At 36.2% G+C, this 22,162-nt stretch overlaps 2 protein-coding genes across 2 annotated transcripts; one reads left to right on the forward strand and one right to left on the reverse strand.

Annotated features, from left to right (window-relative positions):
* Nucleotides 1-133: 133 nt before the first annotated feature.
* mapkapk2b (MAPK activated protein kinase 2b) lies at nucleotides 134-7,922 on the reverse strand. The gene is made up of 10 exons (XM_089119182.1): nucleotides 7,707-7,922; nucleotides 6,402-6,541; nucleotides 5,824-5,888; nucleotides 5,644-5,723; nucleotides 4,470-4,596; nucleotides 4,318-4,393; nucleotides 1,706-1,830; nucleotides 1,529-1,614; nucleotides 1,328-1,408; nucleotides 134-885 (listed from the first exon to the last, which is right to left on the reverse strand). The coding sequence occupies exons 1-10, from the start codon at nucleotides 7,920-7,922 to the stop codon at nucleotides 742-744; spliced, it is 1,140 nt and encodes a 379-aa protein (XP_088975308.1). The 3' UTR covers nucleotides 134-741.
* Nucleotides 7,923-8,437: 515 nt separating this feature from the next.
* Nucleotides 8,438-21,660, forward strand: eif2d (eukaryotic translation initiation factor 2D). Its single transcript, XM_039681989.2, has 15 exons — nucleotides 8,438-8,673; nucleotides 10,339-10,529; nucleotides 10,607-10,690; nucleotides 10,761-10,851; nucleotides 11,744-11,851; nucleotides 15,555-15,814; nucleotides 15,897-16,014; nucleotides 16,366-16,411; nucleotides 16,507-16,613; nucleotides 16,777-16,932; nucleotides 17,021-17,110; nucleotides 17,995-18,090; nucleotides 19,648-19,768; nucleotides 21,220-21,394; nucleotides 21,484-21,660. The coding sequence occupies exons 1-15, from the start codon at nucleotides 8,618-8,620 to the stop codon at nucleotides 21,552-21,554; spliced, it is 1,770 nt and encodes a 589-aa protein (XP_039537923.2). The 5' UTR covers nucleotides 8,438-8,617; the 3' UTR covers nucleotides 21,555-21,660.
* Nucleotides 21,661-22,162: the final 502 nt, after the last annotated feature.

Consider the following 22,162-nt stretch of genomic DNA (forward strand, 5'->3'; position numbering starts at 1 on the left):
TGTGAATAGTGTTATTTAGCACAATTTGCTAACTATTATGATAAATTGTAATAATCATGTCTAATTAAATCATAATGGCCAATGTTATGAAATAATGCGATTTAACTTTATTGATGTCATTTGACATTTTGTAATGTTTACATTACAATAAAAAACAAACAAACGAAATTCTACATTGGTCCTACACTATAGGCTATTTACTTGTGATTTATCAGAAATCATGTAAAAACGTTATAAGCCAGCAAACGTGATAGGAAAATGTATTATTACAAAGTAGTTTAACACTTGATATATAGTTTGTATCATCAGTAGTTCAGTAGACTGTGCAGTAACAGGGGAGTTACGGTTATTTACGACAGTGCAAGTACACCACAGCGGCTCTAGGGGTCGCTGTTTCATAAAATCATCAGAGCTGCTTAGTGTGGCTTTAAAAAGGCTTCCAAGAGCCAAAACTTAGAAAGAATCTGACTGAAAACACATATAATACACATAAAATAAAACATATAAAATACATAAAATAATTATGTATGTATTGAAGTGTTGCAGAACTACTGCAACACCAAACATCACTTCAGACATTAACACAGATATTATTCAGGCTTTAACTGCAGGCTATAACATTGAATGATAAATGGAGAATAAATTAAAGGGTCCATTTTTTTTCTCCCTCATTATTATAAAGTGACTTTCAGATTGTAAGTGTTCAAGACCTATGCATGTGTCCACTTGTGTATTTGTTTGTCACAGTCCTGATGCTTTGTTCATTGTAGCTGCCATTTTCTTTCTTCTCTTCAGAAGAAGAGGATTGGACGAATCCTCGATCGATTTGATCTTTATTTGTTCGTAGTCCACTCTTATTGCTGCTAAGGCGTTAGTCATCTCTTCCTGTGCATTTACACAACACAATAGTTACTAAAATTACTTACAGAAAAGTATGATCATTGATTCTGATGCTCTTTAGAGTTCAATAGTTTGGGATTGGTAAGATTGTCCAATGATTTAAGAGATGTTTAGAATCTCTTATGATGAGTATTTGAATATACTCAATATTGAATATACTCATCTCTTATGATGAGTATTTTCAGTATGATATACTGTAGAATACAGTAAAAACAGTATTGTGAAACATTATAATTTAAATTACATATTTTTCAGGATTCATAGGAACAGCATTTATTATATATATATATATATATATATATATATATTGCAAAATTATACATTTCTGTACTGTCCATTTCAAGCAATTTAAAGCATCCTTGTAGATGCTCATACTACTCCCAAACGTTTGAACTTTTTAACATAAATTTAAATACAGAAAACAGACCTTGACTTCATCCCAGACATCACTCTCTTCCATAAGAACCCGACTCGTGTGCAGATGTGTCAGAGGAACCTTCATTGACTTCTACATGTAGATCCAGAGAGAGAGAGACAGAAAGAGAGAGACGCACAAATTAAATTTACTTACTAAACTTTAAATGTAGAAATAAATCTTTGCAGATTAAAAATAAAATGGTATGCTCACATTGATCCAAGAATGGTTCATGAATTCTGTGATGGTCATTCTCTCTGTAGGATCTGTTTTCAGCAGTTGGCAAATGAGCTGCTTTGCTGCAGAATGAAGAAAAATGTCTTATCGCATAATGTAGTGTACGTTTGTGATGTTGTACAAAATGCAGTGTAATACGTATTATAAAATTACCTTCCTCTGACACCTGTGACCATTCATTGTTTGGAAATTCATACTGGCCATTCCGTATCCGTTTTCTCATTCCCGGTGAGAGTTTTAAGCCGTGGTTTGAGTAGAATGGTGGGTATCCACACAACCTAAGAGCATACGTAATGGTTGTGGATTAAAGAGTAGTAACACACACACTCTAAGAAATAAAGGGGGTTTTCGCAGCAATCCCAAATAAAAGAACCACGGTCTGTCATGACAGCTCGCAGAGTGTTTGGCATGGTAATGGATATGACTGTAATGTTAAAATGCTTTAGATCTGCTACATTGTTTCTGTTATTGCTGCTCCTCCTGCAGAGATATTACAGGACTTGCTACTGCCAATACATCCACATGCACGCTTCTGTGAGAATGTTAAACATGCTGCTGCTGCACAATATTGAGAATGAGGAGTCACATGCCGATTTGGGCGGGGTCTGAGCCGGTCGGCCATGATGGTAGGAGACGCTATCGGTTACCAGGGGCAACGCCTTTAGAACCCATAGACGCGACTAAACATTCCAGAGCTCTTTAATTTTCGCGCATTTACTATTTTGGCAGGACAGAGACGGATCTAAGAATACGAGAAAAAAAGGAAGAAAGTAAAGCAATGCTAAAATTTAAGGCGAAAGAAAAGGGACCTTACAGGAACAAACTCACACAAAGTGCAAAACAGCTGTATTTGGAGAAGCACAATCAATAATATGTTTGTTCTTTTGCACTAATAACAGTATTATTATTTTATTATTACTTATGTTGTCCATGAAACTTATGTTGTCCAAATAGCCTATATATTTCAGTTCTCAATAAATATTGTTAGGCCATATATAGGCCAAGTTGTTTCAAACATTTATTTTTAATGAAATAAAAAAGTAATGAACAAGCCAATAGGCACTCAAACAACACTTTTGCATATGTTCGTTAAGGCACAGCAAATAGTGAAAATCGTATACTAAAGGCATCAGCAAACCCAGCAATCCGTGTCTCCTCGTCAGGTCAGACTCTCCCTGCTGTGTCCATTTCGGTAACCCCAAAAACTGTATTCCATTGTTCCTATGTTTTCCAAATGTATCGTGTGAGTTACTGGAGGAGTTCTTAACGCAGCAGTTACTTCCAGGCATGGTAAAACTAACACAGTCTCATCCCAAAAAGTCATACAACTGACGTTTTGGGACATATTTTGACCATACGTCAATATCCGCCTTTTTAGGGCCCCCTTAAACGTCGGTAGATGGCGATCCTGGGCCGTCATACAACTGACGCTTTACCTTTAACGTCAGTTAGGTGACGGGTTAGGTTTAGGGTTAGGTTTAGGTATGGGGTAGAGTTAGGATCCCATAACCTCATCTACCGACGTTTAAGGGGGCCCTAAAAAGGCGAATATGACGTATGGTCAAAAGACGTCCCAAAACGTCAGTTATATGACGTCTTGGGATGAGACCGGGTTGGTAAAACAGTGCAGTATTGCGAGAAACTCCTCTACTACTGAGCTAAAAACACACGTATACAATACTGTTTTGCCGTGGGAATCCTACCAACATGGCGGAGAGGGGAGGGGCTCTGTGAAATGACGTCAACTTCTCATTCTCAATAGTGTACATGAGTGACCCATAGCTGATCTACACAGGTGGAGCTGAAAGTGCACTGCAACTCATTGGCTGATAATGCAACAGGAACCAATCAGCTGTGCCTTGTACAAAATTATCTTATTGCAAGGAATTTGAGGGACCTCTCAGCCTGCACCATGTTTCATGACAGAACTTTGAATTTGCCTTCCCCAAATAACCTTTTAGTTAAAAACATTTTTATAATATAAACAACTTTTTTTATGGAAAAGTTCCATGGACGATAAAAGGTTCTTCATGGAACCATGGTGGCAATAAAGAACTTTTATTTTTAAGAATGTATGAAGCAATGGCTAGTTCTGTCATGAAAATCTAGATGGCGGAGGCTGATTGATCCTTATTGCAAACTGATGAGGTTCACGCTCACAGCATTACAAGCTGATTGGTTTATTTGCAGCCAATGAGCTTGCTGCTTACAGCATTTAAATGGGTGGTTAGCAATTTATGTACTGTATTTGTGCAGCAGCAGTATACATACTCACAGCAGCGTATCAGCATATGTATTGGCATTAATAGCAAGTTCCCGTACTTGAGCAGCAATAATCTACAACAACAGCAATAATCAACATCAGCAGCGACATAACTCGCTGCTTAACCTAGTACCATGGATCATTGAAGAAATCAACTAGCTATTCACAACTGTTTACCGAAGCCATGTGTCGCAAAGTGGTATTCAACCACATTGGTTTAGGATGTCACATATGTGGTGGAGTAATAGCTTATTTAATTAAACTATTTGAGATCGAATTTATGAAACAATGGTTTCAGAAAACACCGGCTCGTTGAACTATGCTGATAACGACGGAACTTTCTACCATAGTTGGCTAATGATGCTTTCGGGAAACGCACCCCAGATCTATTCAACCAATACCAAATACATTAACATTGTCATATCCATTACCATGCTAAAACCTTCAGATGGTTGTCATAATAGAACAGATGTGATATAGCCATCAGAATGTTACCACTCACAGGATGTACATGATGACTCCCAATGACCACATGTCACATGACTTATCATATTTCTCTGGACCAAGCACCTCTGGGGCTGAAAGAGAAAGATTCGCTTTAATTTCATTGTATAATGATACCAAATGAAACTCAAAACGGACTTGTCTGCTTACCCACATAATAAGGTGTATAGCACGGGGTGTTCAAGCAGTTGTTGGACGTGGTCTCTTTGGCGAATCCGAAGTCTGTAAGCTTGAGCTGGGCATCTGGCAGTTTTGATGTGTATAGTAAATTCTCTGGCTGCCAATTAGGAGATGATTGAAAATGAAATATAAAAACATATTTGTTTATAGGTGTGGGAATTTAGCTTTATGATGTGTGTTGTAACTGTAAGCCCTACATCGTTCGTTAACTTTTAATATATGAAGAGTTCAGATGCAAAAGCCTCTAAGTGCCATTTGAATTTTTCTTCTAAAATGATCATTTTTATCAAGCTTATATTTAAGTTCAGTAATTTCACTTAAATGGCAATGAAGATTACCTATTAATTGTCATTTAAGTGAAATTACTGAACTTAAGTATACAAGCTTGATAAAAATGGTCATTTTAGAAGAAAATTTCAAATGGCATTTAGAGGCTTTTGCATCTGAACTCTTCATATGTAGCCTATATTAGGTTCTAAAACCAAGAAACTAATTTCTCACATAATTTCTAATTTCTTCTTTGATAATTTAACACTATATAACTCAACAAGTAATAAATGGGGAGATCTTCAGGAGGGTTTTTAAAATGGTCTCAAATACTGTTACACTTTAAAATGATCATGTTGTGTTTCTTGGCTTACAGCAGTGAGCAAGTATACAATTGCAGAATGTCTGTTCTTTACAGTTACATTATTTGCAAGGTTTATTGCAGTGATTAAATTGCCATGTTCAATTAACGACAAAGAAATCTAGCTGATTACATTTTCAATTTGAATCCACTGCAGGATCCAACAACTATTACTTCACATAACTTCCTATGTGTTAAAGGGCCAAATAGGCCAAATGTTCACAGGCAATTTTACAAAGTGGGTATAATAAAATTATACGTAGTACCTCAATATTATACTTCAAGATGGTGAACTTCAGCCAGAGTTTAAACACTAGCAATTCAGCAATGTGTATGTATCGTCTTTCTCTCATTTATCAAAGAGGTTTGGTTTTAAATTCAAAGAAAAACTTTGCTAAACCAGATATAAAACCCGTCTTGAACTTTTTGAAGAAAAAACTGAAATAACTTTTGAACAGTAATGTATAATATAATATAATGCAGTCTACTGATGCATAATAATGGCTAATAGCTCACCTTTAGGTCTCTATGAGCAATGCTAATACCATGCAGAAACTCAACAGCTTCCCCTATGCTTCTCATTATTTCTGAGGCTTCTACTCATTGTGTGGAGTGAAAGGGGGGGGGAAGAAAAAAAAAAGAAAATTAATATCTGGGATGTGTTTAGTTGAATGTGCATTTGTGTTTGATCTGTACCTCTTTCAGTGAAAGCTTGATCACCACGTTCCTGAATGTGGCGAAAGAGTTCTCCACCCTCCATACTGTTTAAGTAGCACATGGGATGCAGTATGATTCATAATTCTTACTTTTTTTTGTAGACCTAAAACATTATATACATCAGACTAAAAAATGAAATAAAATATCTCATAGTGACAATAATAATGAATGTCTAATGATATATATCCAGTTTTTTTTTTTTTTTTTTTTTTTTTTTGCAAATTGTTTGCAAAAACAAATATGAGGCTCTTTGAAAGAAAATACTTTCTTAGAATACTTTAACCTGGTTTATTATAAATAGTATTTTGGTTTTATAACAGTTTGATATAACTGTTAATTATGACTTCTTATGTTATAGACTTGTATTAGAAATGGAAAATTCAAATTAAAAACAATATTACAGTCACACTAATGTCCTTTTTTGAGAGAAGAAAAACAAAAGAAATCTTAAAATCTCTTTGAAAAAAAATACTTTCTGAAGGCAATTTCATATGGCTTGTTATAATAGCAATACACTATTTACAATTTGATTTAATACACGTGTTAACAAGCCCTACCACTCCATGACGAGAAGCAAACACTTTTTGCCTTGGTAGTAATTCTCAAAGACATCTTCAGTTCCAACAATATGAGGGCAGCTTGATGCCCTGCAGTGAAGCTCCACTTCCTGTCGAGCCTTAGGGGTGTCCCGCAATATCTGAAAGTGAGCGAAGAGCATCAAGAACAGCAGTCTCCACAGTCTAAATTACTAATGGAATTGTTTTTGCTCATTTGCCTCCAATGAATGTATTGGAGCATCCTTGACCCACTTTTACTGTAGGTAAATTGGAGGGCCTGCAGTTTGTCCTGATATCTCAACCTCAGAGAGTCAGTAGAATTCTGTCTGTATAAACTTATACTCTCAGCAATAAATGTTACTCAGCCCATATAAATGATTCTTTATTCTCTCAATATGTTCCATCTGTATGAATTGCCCTGTATAAATGCCCTGCTTACTCCTAGAATTGAGATGTGTTTTGAGGAAAGTGTTTTGATCACAAAGAAAATTATGGTTCTTTTAAAACCTCTTAAGTGTCACGGGCCCACTGGTTTTCAAAATAAATTACATGGAACCCGTAATCAATTTGCAACAAGAATATGTTCATACTCCAAAGGTGTGTCTAGACCTTTATTTTGAAATTGTGAACATGAAAAATCATGAAAGAAGGGTAAAAACTTTAGTTTGCTTTCATGCCAAGAGTTCAAAAGATAGCAAGAATGTGTTGCAGCTTTAGAAAGTTTTAAACTTTATGAAAGTTTTCATCTGGTTAAAAAAATAAAAAGATAATTGATCCTATATGGTTCCTCAAATTGCCACACTGGCAGTGAATGTCTTGGCATTTTTCTGAGGAACTTACAAGTCGAGCTTAATTGATCCCATGCGTTTGGGAGAACTGGAAAGACGGCTTGTTAATTGCTCCTCCAGTAACTAATGGAAAATATTTTGAGGCACCTGAAACATTCCAAGTTTCTTGAATACCCAATAAGATATCTGAGGTACATAGTTTTTATATTGTGAAAATGTTTTTATTTATTTTATTTTTTAGGAATACCAAATCCCTTTTACCAAAAGCCTTGTAGAAATATTGCTATTAAACACTTCAATATTTACTGACTTAGGACCATGTACAGTATGAGAAAAGCAGGAGAGATATTAATTTAATGAACTGTGAATAAGGCCTTATCAATCATATACAGTAGGCTAACATCCAAGAGTTTAACAAACATTAAACTGAAGAAACATTATTGTCTCATTTGCTTTATGTATTAGTTATGAAGCTGTCAAATATGTGTGTGTGTACATGAACAAAATAGATAGCTACCTTTAAGGCATAGTGTTTGCCGTTTTTCTTCTGGAAAATTTCCCAGACCTTGCCATTGATGCCTATCCCGAGCACTTGTCCTGCAAGCTTATACTCCTCAGTTATTACTTTCTTCTTTATCTTCAGTGTGGATTTCAGTGAAGGCACAGTGCCAATACGATGTTGACCCTCTTGCAGCTCACTGGAAAGCACATTTTTATTTTCTGTATTACACATAGTGGGTAGAGTAGACCTTGTCTGTCCGTGCAGCAGAGAAGACTTAGCAGCTTAAAGGATTTTAAAAGGATCCAATTAACAGTGCTGGTTTGAATATCTTTAACTGAATGGAAGGAGTATAACAGACAAAGACGTCTCTAAATCATCTAACAAACAATAAATAAATAAATGTAATTTTTTATCAGAGTTAAATGACTTTTTGTTCTCTCATATTAGTGGCTTATTTCCAGCGATTCTGAATTTTCTCCTCAGAATTAAATATTAGAAAAGTTAAAAAAGAGAGATAACTCGCAATTTAACGTCTTATGTTAACGTTACGGGTTATGAAAAAGTTATGGTGATTATTATTTTTATTTTATTTTTATTTATTTTATTTTTTTACAAAAAAAAAGATAATCAAAATTTACAAATCACATTTCCTCTGTATTTTCCTTCAAAAATATACCAACAATCAGTTGAGTGATTGATGAATGAGCTTGAACGATTTTACTTCAGAAGTCACTGGTCTGGAGGCCACTTTAACGTACATCGATAGTTTCCAGTCGGACATGTTTCAGCGCTGCACGCGCATGCTGCTCTCAGAGCACAGCAGATGATTAGTCTAATAATATCGCTTTTATGAAATGAAATAGAGAAGTGTTGATCGTTAGGTGATTTTAAGGGGCTTCTTGCAAATACTTTTTTAGAATACCGAGATGTTTGCAAAAGCGTTTCGTGTGAAATCAAACACCGTTATCAAGGGATCTGACAGGTAAGTTATACAAACAGTTAACGTTACATTTTTAAAGATAAGTTAAAAGAACTACTTTTGATTAGTAAATATGTCATCAACTGTGTAGACAAATTCAATTTCATTGAACTCTTTTAATGCTTTTTAGGAATCAATGTCAGATTTAATATTGAACAATGTGTGGCTGGCTGATGTATCATGGTTGTTATAACTGTATATTGTGTGTGTGTGTGTGTGTGTGTGTGTGTGTGTGTGTATATATGTGTATATATATATATATATATATATATATATATATATATATATTGTATCTTTACATAAAGTGCCTTACTGAGATATTATGTTTCTCAGTTATTTTTTCATACCCTATTATTATAATTGTTGTACTGCCTTGTTTACTTTCTTTACATCATAATATCTTAGTAAACCCCTGTGAATGTTTTTCCTTTTGAAATATCTGTTAATACATAGCAATATTTAGGTATGTGGACAAAAAATTAAAACTCAACAAATAGACAAATGGATAGCATATGTGGAAAGACCTGGGTACCCCCTTTACAAAAAAAAAAAAAAAAAGGTAAATATGTCAAGTATGAAGAAAGTTACAACATTTTATAGTTCAGTAATCAGCGCCTATTTTTGTCTCATTTCTAAGGTGAAAACAATATAATTTAGTGTGACCGAAAACAAGTTGTTTTTTCACAAAAAATGCTCATAACTTTCTCAATATTCAAGATATCTTAATGAAATTTTCTGTGGAGATGGGTTTCATATAGTTATTTAGATCTAACGTGGGTTTCATGTAGTTATTTGGATCAATACTTGATTTTAACACACGTAAAGACTGATTTGGCCTATCTTTTATAGTATTTTTCTGACGAGCAGTTGTTGAAAATACAAATAATTGAATGGAAAACAACAATTCAAGGAAAATTATATATCCTTAATTTAAAAGATGGATTTTGGTTGATTCATGCTATTTCCAGTTGTGTAAGAATATAGAGTTAACAATACTAATGCTGGTGGAGGAAAGAAAGTGGAGGAGACCACACAAATGTTGAGTGTAGCCTACACGACGCGCTGCATTTTGACAGCTTTTCTGCAGGTAACGTTCAGTGGCAGTAGTCAAAAAAAAAGAGGGGGAGTTTAAATGGCCACGAAATTTTGTACAGCACACCACAAACATATGTTCTTCATGTCTACCTTCCTCTGGAAAGTGTCCAAAGTGGGTAAAAATAATTTCTTGACAGTTGAATTCTTCCGTATTGTTTGAAATCGTCTTTCAGGAGGAAAATGCAGCCTGACTAGAAAAAATGTAAAACAAATGTGCAGTCGAAAACGCTAACGATGTGATTGGCTAAAAATAATCAAGGATTCCCACAGCAAGTCAATGAAAACAGCGCATTTTAGGAGACCCGCTCAGAGTGATAAGGGAAAATCCGGCACAGAGATTTGGAACACAATGGCGGCCGCTATTTTTTGAAATGTCCACATACCTACAATATTGAAAGTTTTTTTATAACAATTATAAGCAGTATTTCTCACATGCTTTTAGACAATTATGTAAATTTCAAGATGTTAAATGCACTTCGCTCTGATTATTCAGAATGTTAGAATCTTTTTTAACTCACTGCATTTTTTTTATTTTTGTATGCCTTATCATTGTGGTCTTTTCTGCCCATACAGGAGGAAGCTGAGAGCAGATATTGCTGCTGCTTTCCCTTCTCTGTCAGTGGAGGAATTAAATGAGCTCATCCCAAATAAAGAAGAGCTGAATATTGTGAAGATTTACGCACATAAAGGAGATGCAGTCACTGTGTACGTCCTCCATAAAAATCCCATATTCTTTCAGCTGGAGAAACAGGTGTTCCCAACAGGTGAGTCTGCAGGTCACCATCAGTCTTTGTTGAGAATGCTGATGAAGTGTCTGCTCATTTTAGCCTGTTGTTCTCAGTGTACACGCTGTGGAGATGTCCCACCATGGTACCAGCATTCACCACGTGGCCGCCAGTTCTGCAGAAGTTATCTGGTGGAGCAGGTCAGCACCTGTTTTCTAGTTTGCATCTGTGTATCCCAGAGAACACAGCTGACTAATTTCTCTCCTGCAGATCTCATGTTGCCTGGTGTAGTGGTATCCGCTAGTGGCCTTCCTGAGGTAGATCAAGGCGATTGCTGTGCGGTCACTCTAGTGACAAACAGGTAGCGGTGCCTTTGCCCACCACATTTCACTCTTAAGGTAATGATACACAGGGCAACTTTTTGAGCAATGTTGTTGGGCAATGCTGCCGTCAACAGGCAACCTGGTGAGATACAGGACCCACGACTGATCTAAAGTATACAGATAGAAATGTATTGCCCATTTTCAATGGGAAAATGCCCAGCAACATTGCTCAAAAAGTTGCCCTGTGTATCATCACAAACATCTTTTGTGTTTTTCTCAGATCTTTCAATCTAATGGACAAAATAAGTTCACTCAATTTATACATGAACGCGCCCAGAGACTTGCATACCAAAAATACAGAGAGCTTTAGCTTTTGTTACTGCTCTTATAGCTGTAAGACCATGCTGGACGCTGAGTTCAAAGTTTAAATCCTTCTGGCTTCCCATGGTGTTTATGCTTTAGGTCAGTAGGCGGAGAGCAGGCGTCTTTTTTGGCTGTTTGAACACATTCGACCACATGAGCGTCTACACTATGGAAGAAATATGGTCGAATGTGTTTTTAACTCGAAAGTGGACAAGCTCAAAACGTTTTAGACCTGTATTTAGCATTGTCCACTTGTGATCCAACAAAAACGCATCTCAATACCAGGTGTAAACAGGGCATAACAGATGATTCATGTTGGACTTAAAATTTTTAGTCATGTGGAAGATACCACAACTGGATAAAGATTTGCAACTTTGTGATATAGCGATTATAAATTGGATTTGGCAAAACTCATCAGCATCAGCAGCGTCTATAGCAATTTGAATGATGTTGAGATATGGAGCCTTAATTAATAAAAAATGCTTGTAAATAATGTTCACTTACCAGTAACATGCATGAAAACATGTTTTTTTTTGTTTGGTTTTTTGTGGCTTTTTGGTGTTAAAGGTCACCAGTGGCGATTGGGACAGCAGCTGTATCGAGTGCTATGATGAGGAGCAGTGGAATGAAGGGGAAAGGAGTGAATATTTTACACACATACTTGGACCAGCTGTGGTGAGCTTTGCATTACAGCATTATTTTGTCTTTCTATGATCTATGCATGTAATTAGTGTATTTGATTGTTTCGATAGATTGTTAGTGCAGCATGAGCCGTTCTTGATCAAGTGACACTGTTTCTACACAGAGCTAAGAGATCCAGTAAAGAAAGCATTTGAGCATTTGAATTCGCCACTGAAGTAATTACATCGCTGTGAGATCTAGTGAGAAGCATTCAAATTTCTCCATTATTAATCATAGATCTCTATTAGATCAAACAGCACTGAGGTGGAAATCAGGAGAAACATTGTGCCATGAATGGACTAATGTTAGTTTTAGAAATTATCCCTGCGGTATTTAGTGGACACTCATCTTTCTGAGAAAAACTAAAACTTAAAAATTGAGTAAAAGCATATAAAAACAAACTTGTTCTTTTCTTTGTATTTGTTTATAACTACTACAATATGACATTTTTTTTTATTTTTTTTTACATTTTTTATAAGGAGCTGTTTTTTGTTTTAGATGCTGCTAGGAAGATGGGTCAAGTATAGCTCCATCATTGTTCAAAGTAAAAAGAAAATCATACTTTATGATTTTAGTTTTAATAAATATATATATATATTTTTAAATCAAGGAACAACATGGCATCATGACTTTGCGTAAACATACTCACCACTTTCAAGTCAAGTGGAGTGTTATCTACATGCATTTTGAGCTATCCGCGTGTATGTCCATGCCGAAACGAACCGTCATCTTTTGCATGTAAAAGTTTCTTCTTTTGCGAAATGTCCGAGCGAAACGAAGCAAAATGTAGATCAACATCTGGGGAGCGATATTTTTTTTCCTAGGATGGTAGGGGAAGACTTAAATGTTATTAACTCCAGTGACAGGTAGATTTAGGGATGGGGTAGGTCATATATTTATATACTGTAATGTAACGTTAAGTCAACGGCGTTCATAAACACGCTGAAAAGCAATTATGCTTGTTGATAGCACGGCAAAAATGGAAATACGAATTGGTGTGTCATACATGCGCCATTTCATGAGATCAGTCTGCAAGTAAAATTCTCTGGCATTTCTTTCATTTTGGCTGTATCGAAAAAGTAGCCGAACCGTGACACCACTGTATCATATTGTACCAAACCGTGAATTTTGTGAACCGTTACAACCCTAATATATATACACTATATACACTCACCTAAAGGATAATTAGGAACACCATAATAATATTGTGTTATTCTGTCCCTTTCGCCTTCAGAACTGCTTTCATTCTGCATGGCATTGATTCAACAAGGTGCTAAAACCATTCTTTAGAAATTTTGGCCCATATTAGGAGAGCATCTTGCAGTTGATGGAGTTTTGTGGGATGCACATACAGGGCACAAAACTCCCGTTCCACCACATCCCTAAGATGCTCTATTGAGTTGAGATCTGGTGACTGTGGGGGCCATTTTAGTACAGTGAACTCATTGTCATGTTCAAGAAACCAATTTGAAATGATTCGAGCTTTGTGACATTGTGCATTATCTTGCTGGAAGTAGCCATCAGAGGATGGGTACATGGTGGCCATAAAGGGATGGACATGGTCAGAAACCATGCTCAGGTTGGCCGTGGCATTTAAACGATGCCCAGTTGGCACTAAGGGACCTAAAGTGTGCCAAGAAAACATCCCCCACACCATTACACCACCACCAGCCTGCACAGTGGTAACAAGGCATGATGGATCCATGTTGTCATTCTGTTTTTTACGCCAAATTCTGACTCTACCATCTGAATGTCTCAACAGAAATCGAGACTCATCAGACCAGGCAACATTTTTCCAGTCTTCAACTGTCCAATTTTGGTGAGCTCTTGCAAATTGTAGCCTCCTTTTCCTATTTGTAGTGGAGATGAGTGGTACCCGGTGGGGTCTTCTGCTGTTGTAGCCCATCCGCCTCAAGGTTGTGTGTGTTGTGGCTTCACAAATGCTTTGCTGCATACCTCGGTTGTATCGAGTGGTTATTTAAGTCAAAGTTGCTCTTCTATCAGCTTGAATCGGTCGGCCCATTCTCTTCTGACCTCTAGCATCAACAAGGCATTTTCGCCCACAGGACTGCCGTATATTGGATGTTTTTCCCTTTTCACACCATTCTTTTTAAACCCTAGAAATGGCTACGCGTGAAAATCCCAGTAACTGAGCAGATTGTGAAATACTTATATGTGAAATGGCCCGTCTGGCACCAACAACCATTCCACGCTCAAAATGGCTTAAATCACCTCTTTCCCATTCTGACATTCAGTTTGGAGTTCAGGAGATTGGACCACAGATCTTGACCAGGACCACACCCCTAAATGCATTGAAGCAATAGCCATGTGATTGGTTGATTAGATAATTGCATTAATGAGAAATTGAACAGATGTTCCTAATAATCCTTTAGGTGAGTGTATATATAAAATTTGTCTTGTATTTTTTTTAATTCAGAATCATTAAAATGATCGAATTTCATAAAAACAGCCTGATAATAATGCAGTTCTACAAAAATAAGCTAATTTAAATTAAGAAATAAATCATTTTTAAAAGCATTTTGGTTTTTCGGTTTAGGTTTTCACCCAAGAGCATCTAGTAGTTTCAGTTCCAGCCCAGGAATTTTCATTTCAGTGTTTCCCTAATAATATATTTTACATTTTTCAATAAAATAAAAAGGCAGGCAGCTGAGATTTACTATTTTTTATTGTTTTATGTAAGTATACTGTATGTATGTAGATACAACTGTGATAGTATAGTTTATATTTTGCAATGATATAAACAATCACACTGCCGATGTTTGCTTTATATTGCTTTATGTGAGTATACTGTATGTATGTGTGTAAAGTAGGATATACATCCAAATTTTAATATTTGTTTTATGTATCCATGTTTTACAATTTGATTTTGATTTACAAGCTTTCGTTTCAGTTCCGTTCTCGATTCGCTATTGATTCATTTCACTATATATCAGGTACATTACATGATATTTTTTTCAGTAAGTTGTACTTTATCTTTCAACATACCTTCTGATGCTCATTCATAATTAAAATGAAAAAAAAAAGAAAAAAAAAGAAGGCTGATAAGACTTTGTTTCGGTAAAATTTTGTGATGCTTCCAAATAGACATTCTACTGACTATAAGTGACTAAGTGCTTGTCAACTTATTCTTTTAACCCAAACCCTAACACCTAACCCTACTCTCTTAGTGCTCCGCAATCTACGGTAACACTTTATTATATGAGGGTGTAGTTACACTTTACTACTTGCACTTTTATTCTTTGCATAAGTACAAGTAACTAACCGTAACTCTATAGTAAGTTCATAATTAATATTACTCTGTACTTATTTGAGCAAGTAACCCAGTCTATTAATACTTTAATCACAGTTAGTTGACATGTAGTTGCAAAGGTGCTTATAGTTAGTAGTCTAAAGTGGACCTTCAAAAAAAAGTGTAACCTTTGTTTTATATTAAAAGTAACAAAGCACAAAACATTTATTGAATGGGAGGTTACAAATAATGGTTGGTGAAGTTTTGTTCATGCATCAACTGAAAACAGCATAGATCAAAATGCGCATCATTCAAAATTGAAAGAAAAACGATATTTTCAACCCAGCCCTAATCAATGAGCGATAATATAGTTTACATTTTTAATTGATATAACATCAATTATGCATCAGATTAACTTTCTACAGACATCTTACTCAAATTCTCTAGGGCATTTGGTGATAAGACGCATCCTCCGGTTATACCGGTCACAAACTGTCCAGCACCGGAGGAGGGAGAAACAGATGGAGAGGAATGCGAGGAGAAAGAGGGGACGGACAGCTCTAAACCAGCTGCAGTGGAAACATCCTGTCAGAGCATGCAGGAGCTGAGGCTGGATGAGCACGAGGTGTTGAGGGAAGAACAACTGGATGAGGATAAAGAGGGAGAAGACACTGATGGAGAAGAGGAGGATTCTAGATCTCCACAGGGTGAAATGTCTTTGACTTCTTGTCATGTATCCATTTTGTATGTGTTGATTGTATCTTGACGTTCATGTCCATTTTGTTACAGAGCAGATGGATGAGTTATTGCTGCAATGTTTTCTCCATGCACTCAAGACTAAAGTCAAAAAGTCTGACCTCCCACTACTGACCAGCACCTTCCTGAGCAAGCACATGGTGCCCTGCTGGTAATTTAGCCTCTGTTGTCAATCCTCTGACGTTTTACATTTATTTCCTAACCTTTTACTTAATGGCAAAATACATTAAAATAGAACTGAGTGTATTAAATTGTAAGATTTTTTTACAATATCATTTTTAAAAATTACTTGAAACATTTATATTTGTATAACATTTTTTTTTTAAATTTGTGTGATTTATATTATTTTATTTTAAGGCTAAAAAAAATCTACATTTCTGATTTAATTTGGTCATTGTTTGGGGTGTGTCTGACAAATTATCCTACATTGTGTTTGTTATTGTAGCTTGGTCAAGTTTGAAATGTGATTTATATTTTATTTTTTTTATTTTTTTCCCCATAGTCCTAGAGGAAAGCAACTAGATATCAAGAAATCAAGTTACAAAAAGGTACACCATTCACAGATTGGGAGGTTTTTGTAGATTCATCAGTGTAGCAATATCTTTGCTTTAGTAGATCACAACTTTTCTCTCTTCTTTTCCAGCTGTCTAAGTTTCTATTGTGCATGCAGAGAGATCACAGTCTGGTTCAGGTGAAGGAGCTGAGTAAAGGTGTGGAGAGCATTGTGGAAGTTGACTGGAAGAACCCTGAGTATGCAGTCAAACCATTTACTATTAATATCTTCTTCATAAACATAAAAATTATTTTAAAGTCATATGAAATATTTGTTTATGTTTTGTTTGTTAGCCAGCAAGTGTTCTTGGTTTTGAGGGAAGTGGCTGTTCTCTTGAACAACTTGCTCTACTTTTTTTAGGTTGTGTTCTTTCAGGACACCAAAGGACTGTGGGCCGGAGAAAGAGTCTGTGGAGGTGGGCGGGGCTTGTGAGGTCCCATACCAGCCCCCTGAAATCACACAACTCTATGGGGTCACTGCACGCCTGGAGCCTCTTTTTCAGGATGGCAGGAAAAGGTTAACGAGTGGAGAAAAAAAAATGTATATTTATAAGTGTGTTAGAGGGGGTGTTGAGGTTTTGAGCATGCGACTTTTTTTGTTTCAGAAAGGGGACGCCTCTAAAGGCGAGTGAAGTAAGAAACATCATTACGGATTATGTAAAGAAAAATGAACTTATCCATGAAACCAACAAAAAGTGAGCTTATGTACTTTTTCTTCTAAGTCTAATGTACACTACTGTTCATAAGTTGCTGTTGTTGTGTTTTTTTTTTTTCAACAGGAGTCCATTACTGTGCGTTCACACCGCCGCCAACAAGAGCATCAAAGTTTGCTCTCACCGCCCTGCCAACATTGCTGTAGAAAAATTTGTGGATGCTACATCGAATGCTTGTTTTTGTTTACTTTATTTAAAGGGGCTGCAAAATGAACAAGCATGTTGATTGATGGAAAGAACTTTTTATACTTGTTATTATAGTGACATGTTTGCTAGCGAAATGAACCAATTAAAAGCCATTTGTGTGGTGTGGATTTTGTGTTCAATGTTAAGTGCTAGTCTAATTTACAAAAAAACAAGCATTCTAGCATGAAAATGTTGCCTATAAATAGTGTTGCTCGCCATCTTATCAAATTCACATGATCCACATCTCCTCAATTTTGCATGGGGAACTAATGTGTTTGGAACCAAAGTTTACAGGACTGCGTTCTCTGTGGGGAAAACATTCCGATTGGTTGCCGCCCAACCACGTCATTACTAATTACAATAAAGTTGGGCTGACTTCAACTCTCCTCGACACCCACATCGTCCCAGACGCGCTGCCCTCGCCGAGCTCGACATTGGAAATCAGTGACTTACTTTGATGCTCTCGGCGACGACGGTGTGAATGCACAGTTATGCTCACCAAGGCTGCATTTATTTGATCAAAAATACTGTGTAAAAAATACGTGTAATCTTACTCACCCCAAACCTTTGAACAGTAATCTCTATGGAACTATGCAAACTACTGCACGGTTCAAGTACTGTACCAGTGCAGATTTCACAAGGTTTGGATTAAATTGACTTCCTCTCTTCTCGTTCATCAGTTATGTTAACATCAACCCAACACTTTGTGACTGTTTGCTGGAGAAGTCGGAGTACCATGAAGTGGAGACACTGAAATGGGATGACCTCTTTAGCAGGTAAAAATGCTTTTCTCAAGAATCACATCATTTTCTTATCAACATAATGATGGAAATATTCATGTTTTTAAAGCTTAATTTTTCATCAGGCAGGCACTATAAATAGTTAACCATGGACATTTCAAATGATGGATATGTGATGTGTACTTGCTGTGAAGCGCTGTTTCTATATGACAATACATCTTGTGTGTGTTCTGGAAGTTCCAGTGATGGAAACTTGCCCTTCATAAAATACACTTGTACTGGATAAGCATTAATGTTGATCCCTGTAGTTCCTTCCTTGCTAAACCATATGTTAATGGTAGTTGGGAGGGTTTTTTTATCCCGAAAATGCTTACCATCTGTAAAAAATAAAACTTAATAGCTCTGGTTTCTGTGTATACAGTCAGAAATAACTTCGTAAAACTAAAGTGGTAACTTTAGCCACATTAGCAGTACAGCGTGCTAACATGCACATTCAGAAAGGTGATTTGCAAACAGTGTTGGGAGTAACGCATTACAAAAGTAATACATTACTGTAACATATTACTTTTTGCTGTAACGCAGTAGTGTAAGGCATTACTAATCAATTTTCAGTAATATTTTACTCGTTACATGTTCAGTGAGGCTTGTATTACAGTGTATTGTCTGCTTTTACTTCTTAAAGGCAACAGACTATGTGAAAGTTTTAAAGCAGTCTTTTAGTGCCAGTTCAGAGCAGTCGCGTCTGTAACATTGTTTTTTCCTCATGAATGCGAACACGAAAACTAAAATAAAATGAATATTTTAAGTTCTATGGAGACTTGGAGAGCCAACCCTTCCTCGTCCGATTTGTGCAGTGTAATTAACAGAATTACAAAAAATATATTTTGCCTCCTATTTTTTTGTCACGCATGAATGTGTGTCTTTTCCCTAATATTAAAAATAAAACATAAACTGATATTTGTCTAATGTCTGGAGTCCTTTAAGGAAGTAGCCTATATATGTTTCAAGACATGAATTTTCTGAGAATTTTTATTTCAAGTTTTGACTGCAAATGTCATGTCCATAATGCGGGACTTCCCCAATTTTAAATAATTTATCCTCAACTAGTTTTGTGGTGTAGGTCTACGTATTTTATAATGTTAACTTCAAATAATACTAATAGCCTAATTTAAAGATAAGGCAGCATTGGATCTGGACGGTAAGGAGAATAACGCTGGGAGTTGGAAGAGGTGTGTCGCGATTCTGTAGGTTCGTTCGTGGATCTGAGTCGTGCGGCGAATCGCGATTTCGGTTTCATATTGCATATCGTTACAGCCCAAAAGTTAAGTACTACTTAGTTATTTTGGTGAAAGTAACTCAAAAGTAATACATGAGTAATGTAACGCATTACAATTCTGAGACAGTAATATTGTAAGGTAATGAATTACTTTTAAATAACAGTAACAAGTAATACCTAATGTATTACAGTTTGGAAGTAACTTGCACAACACTGTTTGCAAACAACATTCCTGTGAGTTTAAGGCTGCTGAAAACGTTTTGTAATGCAATATGTGAATTGCCAAAGTTCGATGAATGACCATATGAATCCTGCAGGACTCTCATAAGAATGCAGGCATGCCATGAGGTGCTGTTTCCAGGTCAGCCTCCTGTGGTTAAGAAAGGACAGATGGAGTCCATAGACATTACTGTAGCCTCCAGGGGTTCCAACAAGAAGGTATGAAGCCATTATAAGAACTTGGCTATAAATAGTGGCCCCAAAACTATTTGGATGCTTTTATGATCTATAAAACAACATAATATTGTATCTCAAATTATCTGCAAACAAATTCTGGGCATGTTTTTTTTTCAGAACTAACTTTTCTCAGCCAGTTCAACCAACTCGAGGTGTTTTTAGATATTTGAAGTCAGTTTTCCGAAGTGTCCTATCAGTGTGACCACATGTGCAGTTTTAGAAGTAACAAAAGTATTAATTTTATTTTCTTTCTTTTTTTTTTGTTTGTTTGTGTTTGATAGTGTATATGTTGTTTTATCTTGTTAAATCTGAATGGCGTTTTATGAGGACTTTCAACGCTAATGTATGCGATTAGTTTAAATTTCTTAACGTGTTAAAATCATTTTATGCAAATACATTTCTCAAGCATGTGAAATTGTTTCATTATTGTAATTTACGTCACGCAGTTAGATGGTCTTAAGTCGGGAGTTTATCACTGAACATCCACAATGGCACAAGCACCTATAACCCTGATAGTTGAAAATTTATATTCTAACACTTTTGCTTCTTTGTTTTGCAATCAAATCATTTCAGGCTGCTAAACTATGCGACATTTTCAGTCCAATGATCCAATAAGCTAATTCATTCAAACAATCAGTCCAAAATGGCACTTTCAAGTGTGCATGCATAACTTTATGAATTATATATGGACTCCACGTATCATTTGGTGTCTCCAAGTGTCCTTTTTTGGAATGACACCTTAATATATCTTTAAAAAAAGCTACAGAAAAATATATTTTTGTGAGAATCAGACTTCAGTCGTTTACTTTGCTGGATATAGCATGATGACAAAATGAATGTGTTAAACAAGATAAAGGGTTTCTGCTTCATGTCATAAGTGTGCAATTAATCTTGAAAAAGGGTGCTATTAATCACATTTTTGAAATTGTAATCTATTGACAGTCCTACTTTTTGTACTTAAGAGACTGTCACACTTTTTTAATGTGAAAAAAACATTTTGTGGCTACTGGAAACAGCCCTTTTTATTAAACCGTAAAACACCCCTGACTGCCCATTGTACTCATTAGATATGTCTGTGATTGTCTACAATGATCAGTGCTTCAAAAACATGTTGTAAATATACATCAATGGCATTCTTCACTGAGCGCTTGCACAGATACAGATGGGAGCGTTTGAAAGCAGGTGTCTATCGGACCTTTTAAACACTTCCGTGTGCTATAAAACGCTCCCGTGTGTTGATCATTGTAGCCAATCTCAGACATTATTATGCGATGAGTGCATGAACACAATGGTCAATCGGTGTTTACTTTTGCGCTCAGCGGCGCAGAGTACTGACAATTTCAGTACCGAAGTCCGTACTTTTGGACAACTCGGACAGTATTTTGTGTCTAATGTCAAATACAGTTGTGTCATTCATTCTCCCATTTATTAAGGTTACAGTAATTAAGAATCTGGAGGCGTTTGGTTTAGACCCAGCTGTGGTAGCAGACTCTCTGCAACATCAGGTTCAGGCCAGCTGTGTCCTCCTGGATTCCCCTGGGGCCAAAAACAAAGTCCTGGTGCAGATCCAGGGAAACCAGGTCCAACATGTTGGCAAACTGCTGCTAGGTACAGTGTAGTACAGTGTAATATAACAGCTTATATCTGTACTTGCAATATTTGGCTTGTGTGAGTGCAATTTTTCTCTTTTATTACAGATCGTTATCAGATCCCTCGGAAATATGTACAAGGTCTCGATAAAGCTCCCAAACCAGGCAAGAAGAAATAACTGATGACCGATCTCCTCAGTACAGCCACATGTTGCTGTGACATTTTAAATAACTAGTCAACATAACATCATGTCTGAAATAAAACACATCTGATTTCATTCTGAATGATGGCTTAAATGAATCTCATTCTCAGTATAATGTTGCCTCAAAGCCAGTTCAATTACAGCTGAAATGCACTGGTTCATACAGAGCTTGACAGTTCCCAAAGCACTAGTTTGCCAAACTGATATGCATGGCACAGATGGAAGTAACCACATGTCATCTTAATGGTCAATAACCCAATGTGTTTTGTATTTTGGATACATGTGTTTTCCAAATGGCACCCTGAGATTTCATTTTTGAACAAAGTGTCTTATGTATGAAATAGAGTGTAGTATGCAGGACCAAGTGTGTTGCATAAAGGAGTAGGTGTGTTGCAGAATTGCAACTAGAGTGCAAAGCAGCGGTTTTGTTTAAGGTATGGGTACATGTGTTTGAGGTATGTTAACAAAAGCTTCAAGTTGTGTTACTTTAGTCTAAGCATGGGTCTATAGTGTTAAAGCAACGGGCAAAAACTGTAAATGTATTGTTGGCTTTAAAGTACATTACAGTGAGATTGTATTTTTGG

The sequence above is a fragment of the Pimephales promelas genome, chromosome 14 (genome assembly GCF_988280905.1).
Source record: "Pimephales promelas chromosome 14, fPimPro1.hap1.1, whole genome shotgun sequence".
Lineage (NCBI taxonomy): Eukaryota > Metazoa > Chordata > Actinopteri > Cypriniformes > Leuciscidae > Pimephales > Pimephales promelas.

Bases quoted from the DNA above. Each gene is read 5' to 3' on its own strand.
- mapkapk2b (XM_089119182.1), bottom strand. From the start codon at position 7,922: ATGTGTAATACAGAAAATAAAAATGTGCTTTCCAGTGAGCTGCAAGAG. The intron at 5,889-6,401 runs GTAGGGCTTGTT...CTACTTAAACAG, and splicing joins TTGCTTCTCGTCATGGAGTG to TATGGAGGGTGGAGAACTCT. The intron at 4,394-4,469 runs GTAAGCAGACAA...TTTCTCTTTCAG, and splicing joins CTATACACCTTATTATGTGG to CCCCAGAGGTGCTTGGTCCA.
- eif2d (XM_039681989.2), top strand. From the start codon at position 8,618: ATGTTTGCAAAAGCGTTTCGTGTGAAATCAAACACCGTTATCAAGGGA. The intron at 18,091-19,647 runs GTAAAAATGCTT...TGAATCCTGCAG, and splicing joins TGGGATGACCTCTTTAGCAG to GACTCTCATAAGAATGCAGG. The intron at 21,395-21,483 runs GTACAGTGTAGT...CTTTTATTACAG, and splicing joins TGTTGGCAAACTGCTGCTAG to ATCGTTATCAGATCCCTCGG.